General features: G+C 42.7%; 1 protein-coding gene across 2 annotated transcripts in view; it reads right to left on the bottom strand.

Annotated features, from left to right (window-relative positions):
* The window catches only part of FAM193A (family with sequence similarity 193 member A), a 2,395,037-nt gene that overhangs the window by 686,377 nt on the left and 1,696,376 nt on the right, over positions 1-12,284 (bottom strand). For both annotated transcript variants that reach the window (XM_044062897.1, XM_044062898.1), the window contains one exon: positions 2,055-2,361. In XM_044062897.1, the coding sequence (XP_043918832.1) occupies positions 2,055-2,361 (307 nt within the window). The remainder of the gene's footprint in view (positions 1-2,054; positions 2,362-12,284) is intronic.

Raw genomic sequence — 12,284 nt, 5'->3', positions numbered from 1 at the left:
GGTGCAGGAGGTAGAGAGTCGGGGGACAGGCCGGACTCTGAAAATACATAATCTACAATGTCTAGAACAGGTGGAATAGCAAGAGGTCTGTGCTGAGGTAGTAAAAGAAAGTCTCTGAGCCTTTTCTTAGAATCTGAGTAATCTTGGCTCTCCCAGTGGAAATGCTCCCATGGTATGCAGGGTTCCCCAAAGGAGTAATCCTCAGGAGGAGAAGCTGAAGGAATAGATTCTTCAGCATCAGAATCCTCATAGGGAGGAACAGAGTATCCCTGTTCTGAAGAGGAGTCAGAGGAAATGGAAACCTGATCAGAGGAATCATATTCAGTGTCATGCCTGGGCCTCTTATCCAGGAGGGGGATGGGTACCCCTGATCAAAGTAATTAGGTCTTCGGCCATTTTGAGCATCTGTTTCTTAGGCATGGAAGTCTGTCCTGGAGAGTGCTGTACTTGTTTCCTTGTCTTTAAAACTGTTTTGGTCTTTGTCTTGGATGCTGAAGTTGGCTTGATATAAAGCTGTGTAGGTCTGAAAACACCCTCAGAAGCAGATGCCTGCTCAGTGGCTCCGGACCCATCTGAGGGATTAGTTTCCGAAGGCCCAATACCTCGAGTATCCAGAGGTCTAGTTGTCTCCACGTGGGAGTCGGAGGCGGCCTGTGGCTCTGAGGTAGCGGGTGTCAGGGACTGCGAAAGCGCCTGAGAACCGGCAACTGGCCTAGAAGAGGCTTTGTCGTCGGTTTTGGACATTGGATGCCTGCCCTTTTCTTTTTCCTTGCGCTTTTTGTGAACTCCGGTCATCAGCTGTTCTGACGGCATTATAATCAGCTGTTCCGACGGCATTATATAGTTAAACCTTCGGCCAAAGTACTGAAAAGCAAAATCGTACCGACGCTTAATAGTGCGTTGGTTAAATCTAGCACAAAACCGATAGCTAGCAACCTCGTGGTCAGGGCCTAGGCAAGGAATACAGTAAGAATGAAAATCCTTATGAGGTATTTGCTTCCCACAAGAAATACAATTGTTAACTTTTTCTGACATCGGTCTGGCGCAAGAAAAAAGTTTCCCCAATGGGGTACTTAGCTGCTTTATTGAAGACTTCGGATCTGAAATTCAATTTTGAAAATTTCAGGAGTCGGCTGACCGGCACTTGCAAACTGCTTTTGCTTCGGGCACCTTGCGGCAAGAAAGACTGAAGAAAATGGCGTCGGCAGCATCTTTTATACCCCTGGCACACTAACGTCAGGGAAGAGGCAACAGCAACCGACGCCGGACCAGGACTTTGGAATTCAGTTCGACTGCGGGTAGCCTGCCAGCAGGATAACCCAAGTGTAATGACTGCAACAGTGAAACACGATGAACATCAAAAATTACTTTCCTGAACATGCACTTTCTCAAAACAAGAAACAGCTGTGCAGGTGTGTACCTGTGTGTTGGGGGTAGGCTTACTTCTATGTATCCCACACTCCTACGTAGAGTATGGATGACACAGACTGCACATGTAATATACTATCCCGTGTAACACATGAGGGACTAGAACTCCACTGTCACTATTCCACAGTTTATGACCTATACTGCAGACTGTATTCTCGCAAACGGCTATTTCATGATACCTGAACTTCTCTCACACTTTCTGACCTCAGAACAATTTACTGGCTTGTAACTGTTTGTTACAACATATTGGGACCCACAAATAAGCCAAGTGCAATTTCCCCTCTGATTAGTTCTGCTCACTGCAGCATAATTTGTAGAAATGTGTTTCAAGATACTGCCATTTTCTGTAAAAAACAAAAGACTAAGCCTAAATACATCAGTAGCAATAAGGCACACCAACAGATTCTAATTATATTTAAGTTAAACAACACACTGAGCAATATGGCATATAGCTATCATTCACGTCACACCATCCTCCTGACAGAAACCTGATCAAAATGTATCCCTATGTAACTCTGATAACAGCTTGCAAATTCTTTGGTAGTTAAAGTAAAATGACCATCAAGAAATTCATTTCAAAATTCAGAATAGTCAAAATAGCTGTATTGTATCAAAAAGGTTCATACCTGCAAACACTTGGTGGAGCACTCACAGAACTATCTGTAGTAGTAGTTGTAGCAGTATTTGTAGTAGTAGTTAGGGTTGCAGCTGTGGTGGAGCAGACACCTGAATGTGGATCAACAAACCCAGGAGCTGTTGCAGCTTTTTTGGGAAAAGGTGGCGTTCCAAGACTAGTAATATGGGGTGCAGAGTTTGGAGACAGTGCAGAAGGTGCAAAAGACTGAAGAGATACAATTCCAGTAGGGCTATTTCTTGGTGCAACTGGTACAGGATGTCTGTGGTCCTCTTTACCTATACTATGAAATACTTCACCTGTTAAAAAAAAAAAAAATCAGGAGCATTTATTTAAATACAGACTGAAAGTACTTCCACAGTTTGAGTCTGGAGTTAAGTTCATGCAACAAGCCATAATGTTACTCCTTACAGCTCTGGCATCAAAATAAATATCCTGCAGCTTGATAAACTGGCCATGTTATGCCACCTAGTTTGCAGCTAGTTAGGTTAAATTAAATCTAATTTAAATATAAGCCATTTGGATGTTAACAGATATCAAAGTATATTGATAAAACAGAAAAGTGACAGAAATTAAAAACAATACGACCTGCACATGGAAACCAAAAACTACACTTGGTTTTAGAAAAGTTCCCCAGTGTTTTCCACCTCAAGTGAACACTGCTGAGAGAGTTTTTTGGGAGGAGGACGTATGTGCACTCATTCTAATGGTGACAAACTGTACCAGGGTAACTGGCAATAAAAATGTACCTTGCAGTTACAAAAATTCCAAGGTTTCTAAACAAACAAAGGAATAACAATAGTCTCAAAATCCACAAAAGTATAATCACTGCCTACGTGACATGCATTAGAATGGGAAGAGCAAACAGCACAAGGATGTGTTGGGGGGAGGGTGAGTTATGTAGATATCTACCATAAAATAATATTTATGAAACATCTCAGCCAGCAGTTTATTTATGCAGTTACTAATTTAGTAAGCAGGCTTTAATTTGCTTATTCAACTAGTGACCACGAAAGCAGTCTGGTCCCCGGATACTTTTCAACATCGACCTGGCACAACAGCAGTTGCAATACACAGGAGCCAACAACAATAATTATTACAACAATAATATAAATTTTGGTCAGGTAGACCCCGCTGGGGATGAATTCCCTTTTCAGAGGTGATGCCCGGTTAAGTGATTTGCTGAAGTTCACGCGGTATGCAAATGAGGACTGAAAGCATCAGACCCTGTACCTTAGTAACTACAGCTCACAGCCTCAACCTTCTGCACCAACTACCTGACATATTACACACCATTACAATTACAGAACATAATACACAACATAACAGAGTTTTGAAGAAAATTATTAAAAAAAAAAAAAAAAAACACAGAAGACTCAAGATCTTAACATAGAGCATAAAGATTGAAAACATACAAAAGAAACCCTCTCATTATGAAAGATAGAAGGCTTTGAACAGAAAACATTAAATACTGAAACTCCTTCTGCAGACATAACTGCTGCTAAGAAGACAGTTTTCCAAAACAAGAACTTGAGATACACTACTGCAGCCAGCTTGAATGTTAGCAGTCTAAGTTTGTTCAACAAAATTCAAATCCCAAGAAGCAGGCTCTCTAAGAGAGGTTTAAATAATAAAAAAAAAATACATCTATGAGAAATGTCTGATGAAGCCAGGGATGAAATCTGAAACAGAAGTTAGATGAACCTTGACAGAATAGTTAGAGCCCTGATAAAAAAAAAAAAAAAAAAAAAAAAAGTAGATATCGGTCAAGAATTGTAACATTACTGTTACATGAGAGACACATGTCTTGACACCCTGTTCAACTGCCCAAATAGAAAGCTTTGTCCATTTGCTGCAATAACTTTTTCAAATACCTGGTTTCTATGACGGACTTAGGATCTGGACACCACCCACAAAGCACAAGATGGGTCCCTGGCCACTAATGAAAATGAAGAAACCACATGGTTAGCTTTAGGGAGTGAAGGTCCGGGTGAGGCTTTCTCGATGTCCCTAAGCATAATGATCGCAGGGGGGCTTTTTAAGCCTAGCCATGCATCACAATAAGCATCCTCTCCATCTGGTCTCTTGCATGAGATGCAGGGATACTTACCACTACACTAGAGGACAACGACGAGGGGAAACAGGAGAAATGCAGAGAGAGATCACCTTTGGACCACAGCATACCAGCATGTCTACCTATCAGAGAATTAGGGGAAAAACATCTGCTGCATTTGATGTTGCCAAGGCAAGCAAAAAGGGTGGGTCCCCAGAGATGAAATATCATGTCACCACTGACTGATGCAGCAAAAACTTGCGAGACACCAGTAAGCACGAACCGACCTTGCCTGTTAGTAAAACGGCCTGACCAGGAATGAATGCTATGAGAAAGACATGATATGACACAGCTATTCACACACATTTGCAATGCTTCTCAACAGTGGACGTAAAAGTAAATTCCACCCTGGTTGTGGATATAAACTACTGCCATGTTTTTAGAGTGGATGGTAAGTGCACTTAAAAAAAAAAAAAAAACACAGATCCAGTAAGGCCTGAAATATAAGGAAGAAGCCATACAGCTCCAAAACACTTATACGTAAGGTGTCCTCTTGTTTTGACCAAGTACCTTGGACCATTTGGCCTACACACCTCCCCCACCCTGAGGCAGAACTGTACAACTTGTTGTGACTTTGTGTGCGTGTGTGTGTGTGTGTGTGTGTGTGTGTGTGTGTGTGTGTGTGTGTGTGTGTGTGTGTGCAAATGGGCATTCCAAGATAAGAGTGCCATGCTGGAGCGATTACTGAAGATGCTCGATACAATATCCAAGTCATAAAAGTCATTTTATTATTTTTTTTTTTAAAAACTTGTGGAGCTTTTCTCCCCGGGCCTCCACTGAAAATGGGCATACATCCAGTTGGACCAGCCCGGTCAACAAATGTAAAATAAATACTGTAGATAGAGAAAGAAAGTACAGTTGTGTACACCTACCATAAATGTAGATGTTCGAGTGTCTTCACTGTTGCAGTCATAACTGTAGGGTGCTCCTGCCGGCAGGCAGCCCGAGGTCGGCCAGAATCACAAAGTCTGGGTCCGGCGTCGGCTGTACAAGCTAGTACCCTGACATCAGTACGCTCTGGTACATAGCCCTCAGCCGACACCATCTTCTCCAGCCTTTCTTGCCCCAGATGTCAGAAATCCCCAATAAACAAAAAATGAATCCCACAAGGAAACACAAACACACCATAAAATGAAAAAGGAGGGGATAGGAGGGAGGGAAACACCAACTGCAACAGTGAAGACACTCGAACATCTACATTTATGGTAGGTGTACACAACTGTACTATGTTCTTCGTGTTTCACTGTTGCAGTCATAACTGTAGGGTGGAATCCCAAAGCAGAGAAGAAAGGGTGGAGGCTTAGATAGAAGAAGGGGCAGCAAGAAGGCCCTGCAAAACAGCAGAGGCAAAACCTGCCCTGGTCTTAGAGTACAAAGGGAGATTGTAGTGCTTGGAAAAGGTATGCACAGAACTCCAAGTGGCAGCTTCCAAGATATCCTTGGTAGGTACTCCTCTGAGAAAAGCAGTAGAAGTGGCAGCAGCTCTAGTAGAATGACTTCTCACAGTACCTGGAAACTGTTTCCCATGATGAGTGTAACAAAATCTTATTCCATAGGCAATCCATTTGGAAATAGTTTGTTTGGAAATAGCCTTTCCAAGAGAACTGGAGGCAAGAGAGACAAACAATTGGTTAGATTTTCTGAAATCTTTAGTCTTGTCCAAGTAAAATCGTAACTGTCTGGGTACGTCCAATGAATGCAAAATTCTTTCCCCTTTTTATTTTGAGGATCAGGAAAGAAGGTAGGAAGGTGAATAGTCTGATTTAAAGCAACTTTCGAAATCACCTTAGGCATGAAAGTAGGATTGGTCCTCAAGGATACTCTGTCAAGATGGAAAATTAGGTATGGCTCTACAGCCATAAGAGCTTGCAACTCTGAAACCCTTCTGGCAGAAGTTAATGCTAACAAAAGAACTGTCTTCCAGGATAAAAATTTAATATCAGAAGCCGCAGCAGGCTCAAAAGGAGGCAAAGTGAGTTTTTCCAAAACATAGTTAAGATCCCAGGCAGGGACAGGAGGGGTCCTAGGAGGCCTCAAATTCTTAGCCCCTCTCAAGCATTGTCTCACCAATGGTTGAGAAAAGACAGGAGGATCAGTATTAAAATGAGCAGATAAAGCAGAAGCAGGAATCTTAATGGAAGAAAAAGAAAGGCCTTTAGACAAAAGGTCTGAAAGGTAAAGCAAAATAGACGAGAGATCAGGCACAAAAGGGTTAAAGCCACAGTCCTGCATCCAAATGCAAAACCTTTTCCATTTAGAGGCATAGGATTTTCTAGTGCTAGGCCGTCTGGCTTCTAGAAGTACATCCAAAACTTGTTTGGGGAGCTTAGAAGAAATCAAAGTTCCTTGAAGAGCCAAGCTGCCAGGCAAAGGGTCTTGAGATGAGGGTGTAGCATCTGACCCTGATGCTGGGACAGAAGAGAAGGGTACAGAGGAAGGATCCAAGGAGGTTCCAAGCAGAGGTGTTGTAAGGTTGGATACCAAAACTGTCGAGGCCAATTCGGAGCAATCAAGATGATGAACTTGGGCTTGTCTTGTTTTATCTTCAGTAATATCCGGGGAAGAAGAGGAAGAGGAGGGAAGGCAAATCCCGAAAGTTTCCTCCAACTGAATGGCAGGGCATCCACTTTCCAAGCTGTTTTGTGGAAGGCCCTGGTGCAAAAGAGGCGCAGCTGATGGTTGAGATGGGATGCAAACAGATCTATCTGGGGACACCCCCAAACTGCAGTTATCCTGTTGAATAAGCTGGTGTCTAGCATCCATTCGTGAGGATCCAAAATGTTTCTGCTTAGGCTGTCTGCTAAGAGATTCTGCTTTCCTGGAATGAATTGAGCCTGCAGATGCAGATTCAAACTTAGAGCTATGTCCCATAAAGCCATAGCTAGTCTGCAAAGTGGGTATGAATGAGAGCCCCCCTGCTTGTTTATGTACCACATGACTGTGGTGTTGTCTGTACGAATTAGAAGAGGCCCTGGTTGCAAAAGGTTCTTGAAGGCCAGAAGAGCATTTTGAACTGCCAACATTTCCTTCAGACTGATGTGCCAATGAAGGTGATTCGTTGTCCAAGTCCCCTGCTGGCAATTGTTTAGAAAATGTGCTCCCCAAGCATAATCCGAAGCGTCCATGGTTATGATTTGAGAAGGTTGAGGTAGACGAAAAGGCTTCCCTTCGTTTAAAGTGCACACCCTGGACCACCAAAGGAACTCCTTCTGGAGGCAGGGGATCAGAGGAATCAAAGTGTCCAGATCTTGGTAATGCTGAGACCATACACTTTTCAGGTACCATTGAAGCTTTCTCATATGAAGCCTTGCATTTGGAATTAACAGAATGCATGAAGCCATATAGCCCAGTGCCTGCAGGAATTTCCTTGCAGTGAGCTGAGTTAAGGTTGCCAAGGTTTTGAAAATTGAAGCCAGCTGTAATTGTTTTTCTGGCGTAAGGAAAGCCCTTTGTAAGGTTGTATTTAGGAGGGCTCCCAAAAATATCATTTGTTGAGAAGGAACCAATTGGGACTTTTTTATGTTCACAGAAAATCCCAGGAGGAGGAAGAGACGTTGAACAAAATCCAGATGTTGAAGTAAAAGGTCCTTGCTGTCTGCCTGGATAAGGCAGTCGTCCAAATAGGGGTAAATCTGAATCCCCTGAAGTCTGCAATAAGCCACTACTGGGGCCAGGCACTTGGTAAAAACCCTGGGCGCAGTAGATAAACCAAAGGGCAGTACAGAGAATTGAAAGTGCCTCGAGCCTGCTTTGAATCTGAGGAATCTCCTGCGTTCCTGCCTGATGGGAATGTGTAAGTAGGCCTCCTTTAGCTCCAATGTCACCATCCATGAGTCCAATTTCTGTAAAAAAGAGAAAGCTTTCCTCCGAGAGGGGCATCCAGGTAAGGGGGTCCTGAAGCCCAACTGAGAGAGTCATTGAGTCTGCTTCCTTTGAGACTGGGATCTGTCTTCTCCCCTTCTAGGTGAAGAAGCAGTCCATTGTCTGGATCTGTAAGAGGCCTGAGCTTGACCACGACCTCTGGAGCGTCTATATCTTCCCCTTTGAGGCCTGTCAGACATGGGAAAGGACCAATTTTTGGAGGGCCAATAACTGGAAAATCTAGGAGGCTGAACTTGTAAGAAATCTTTCACAGTCTGCATAGATTTTGCCTTTTCTTTCATCTTTTTAATAACCTCTTCAGCCTTGGATCCAAATAAAACATCATGCTGAACAGGGGCATCTAAAAGTTTAGCCTTAACCTGTTCAGGCAAACTTTGTTCTCGAAGCCAGGCATGTCTCCTAATAACAGTACCAGAGGCTGCGGCCCTGCAAGAAGCTTCCAAAGCATCAAAACCACAATGCAAACTATGCTTGTTCACTTGTTCAGTTGCATGCAATACATCCTGCAATTCCTTATCCTCTGCACAAGCCGGAGAGGTAGCAAGCTTTTGCTTCAAAACAGACAAAAGAAATTGCTGATACTTAAACATATGAAACTGGCAATTTAAAGCCCTAATAGCAAGGGTAGCAGAAGTATATACCTTTTTACCCCACCTGTCTAAGGCACGAGAATCCTTCTCGGAGGGAATAGGATTTTTGGAAGAAGCCACCTTAGCAGCCTTAGAACCCTGAGAAATAGTTTCAGGATCTGCAGAAGGGTTCTTGAATAAGAACAAATGAGAATCAGGGACCCTGTAAAATCTATCAGGCTTAGAAGGAGCAGGGGGCATGGAATCAGGATTCAAATTAGCCTCAGAAAAGGCATCATCCACAATATCAAGAACAGGAGGAATAGCTAAAGGTCTGTGTTGAGGAAGAAGAAGGAATTCCCTAAGCCTCTTCTTGGAAGCAGAATAATCCTGACCTTAATAATGAAAATGTTACCTCATCTCATGTAAGGTCTCCCCAAAACAGAAATCCTCAGGCGGAGAAGCAGAGGGCAGGGAATCCTCTGCATCCGAATCCTCATAAGGAGGAAAAGAATATTCCTGATCAGAGGAAGAAACAGAAGATACAGAAGCCTGGTCAGAGGAATCCAAAGGAACATCCTGTCGAGGCCTTTTCTCTGGAGGGGGATGAGAACCCCTAATCATTGTAAGCAAATCCTCAGCCATCCTTAGCAATTGCTTCTGTGTCTTGGGAGTAGCTTCAGAAGTAGCTGGAGCAGAAACTTTAGGTTTAACTGGAGTCTTGGACTTTGCCTTTGCCTTTGAAATGGTAATGTGAGTAGGCCTGAATACCCCCTCAGAAGCCGGTACCTGCACAGCGGATCCGGACCCATCTAAGGGAGCGACGTCCGAAGGTCCTGCAGCCGATAAAACAATAGGCCTTGATGGCTCCCCATGGGAGTCCGTATCGGCCATCGGTTCAGAAGTGGTGGACGACAGGGGCAGCAAAAGCGCCTAACTGACGACAGCCGAACCGGACGCTGACTCCAGCTGTGACGAATCCTGTTTGGACCTCGGAGGCCTGTCCTTGTCTTTGCACTTCTTTTGAATTCCGGTAGAATCCGACGACATTCTATAATTGAAGCGTCTGCCAAAGTAATTTAAAGCCCAGTCGTACCGACGCTTAATGGTGCGAGAATTGAACCTGGCACAGAACAGACAACAAGAAACGTCGTGGTCAGGGCCTAAGCAAGGTAGACAGTAAGAGTGGAAATCTTTATGAGGTATCTGTTTTCCACACGCTATACAATTATTAACTTTTTCTGACATCGGAGGAACAAGAAAAAGATTCCACAACGGGGTACTTAGCTTTGAGAAGAGAAGTAAGAACTTCAGACCGACAGCAATCAAATGCATAGATCGAAAATCGCCAACCAACAACTTGCGAACTGCTTTCCACCGCACGGCAAGAAAGACTGGAGAAGATGGCGTCGGCTGAGGGCTATGTACCAGAGCGTACTGACGTCAGGGTACTAGCTTGTACAGCCGACGCCGGACCCAGACTTTGTGATTCTGGCCGACCTCGGGCTGCCTGCCGGCAGGATCACCCTACAGTTATGACTGCAACAGTGAAACACGAAGAACATCAGAACTATTTAACTGGATCCTGAAAGTCTGTTAAAGAACCTGCACATGATACTTGGCAAAGAGTAAAATGAATACTAGTACTGCCATGAGAACTAAAACTTTTAGACACACTGTCCCTGCCACTCTGGGTAAACCTGGAATAAAACAGACTCCGCATTCTAGAGTGGCTTCCCTGAACAGTGGGAGACTTGCTAAGCAGGTTTTTTGTATTCAGATAATAAAGTCTGTGCTTGAGAGGTCTCCAACTTGGACTTTGCAATAACATTCCCAAAGACAGGAACAGGAGGAGTAAAGTGATCTCCAGCATACATCAATAGCTCCCTCGCAGCTGCCAGAAGCCAGTCATGGCATAAGACTCTGCCTCTGCTCAATTGATGAGAACCACTACTGCCACCATGCATTTAACAAGCACCTCACGAGCTATACAGAAACTAAATGGGAAGGACATGAACTGGTAATGGATGTCTCCCAACCTGAAGTACAGGAATCTCATGATATCTTGCCTACTTTTATGTACAGACACTCATCATCCTGAGTACTTCAAGAGCACATCCATTCCATCAGCATTAAAGGATGGACTGCATCTTGACCACAGAGAGTTTGGTTTTCCTTATGTACAAGTTTACGCCACTAAGATCCAGCATCGGCCTGAGCTCTTTTCTCCTTCTAGGTACTACATAAGAACATGGAATAAATTACATAGCTTTTCAGGTTTAGTGGGACCTCTTATTGCTTTTTTTCTTCTAAAAGATTTGCTACATCTCTTCTGGCTGGCTCATTTTGACATGTTGGAATGTGTGGAAAGGGTAAAGAGGCAGCTTTGGTGGAGGAGAAAAGGACTGTCTAACTACTAGACATTACCTCCCACAGCCAACTATCTTGCATGATGGGTTGTCATGCTGGGAGATGCAGGGACAGAAATCCACCAAAGTTCCAACAGAGAGAACAGCAGAGTAGAATCACATATCGAACTCAGTGTCTTGTTCTTAGCTTCTTTCACTAAGGGAAATTATTACTGATGTTAAAGACATAAACGTAAAGTATAATACACAATGAAAAAGTGTGTCAAAACGCTACTGTGTTATATGCAATCTAATACGAGGCTGTTAGTGATTCATCCACACTGTTTAAAGCTGTTGGTGTGTCTTACAAAAAAAGAGACAGAATGCTTTTAACTTAGAAAGCAAGATAGTGTTGCGACGCCACATACACCATATTAAAAAATAAACAGAATAAAACTATACTAACAAGGCTAGTTGGAGAACTATTTAAATCTAACTAAAGGTATCATCTTCTGATATATCAAACAAGTCGTTATATAGAAAGCACATATTAAATTACTGGGACTACCTGTGTATGTAAACAGATGTCTAAGTTTCTGTAGTAGCTATACTACAGAAAATGCTCTATAAAGGAAAAGTGAAAAACGCTCTAAGAACGAAAGTAAGAGAGGTAGAAACCACTCTCTAATAACTAAAATCTAAACTAAAATATTGTGTTTAAGGTCACGTACTAAACCTACAAATGAAGTGTATACATATGTGAATGAGTGTCCAAAAAATAAACTTGAAATTCAAAAGGGCCAATGTTAGCGTGTAAAAACAAACGAGCACTAAGAATAATTGGTGGAAACATGCACCAGTAAGGCAGACAACTAGAGAAAATGCACCAATAATAGAAGTAACCAATAATTGAGGAAAGAAGAAGGAAAAAGTACAAATAATTGGTGAGAAACGAACACCATAGAGAGGCAGAAAGTAAAAAATACCAATAATAGGAAGTCCTTGAAAAATCAAAGTGACGCTATCAATACAAAAGTGATATGTACTAGTTATCTAAATGTGTAAAAGAGGTGATAACCTAATAATACTAAAAAACAGTATGAAAGTGTGTATAGTCGTATAACAAAGTTTGGTGTAGTGCAGCTAACACGCTTTGGGAAGGTATACGCGAGCTAGTGTTGGCACTCTGTCAGGGTGTCTTATTAAAAAAAACAGAATGCTGTTACCTTTAAAAGCAAGATAGTATCGAGACGCCACCTACGTCAATCTAAAAAACATGTAAAAAACTGCTATGTTAAAAAGGCAAACTA

Source organism: Protopterus annectens, chromosome 2.part1 (genome assembly GCF_019279795.1).
Source record: "Protopterus annectens isolate FY-2018-M chromosome 2.part1, PAN1.0, whole genome shotgun sequence".
NCBI lineage: Eukaryota > Metazoa > Chordata > Ceratodontiformes > Protopteridae > Protopterus > Protopterus annectens.
The sequence above is the reverse complement of the archived record's forward strand: the minus strand, read 5'-3'. Positions and strand labels throughout refer to the sequence as shown.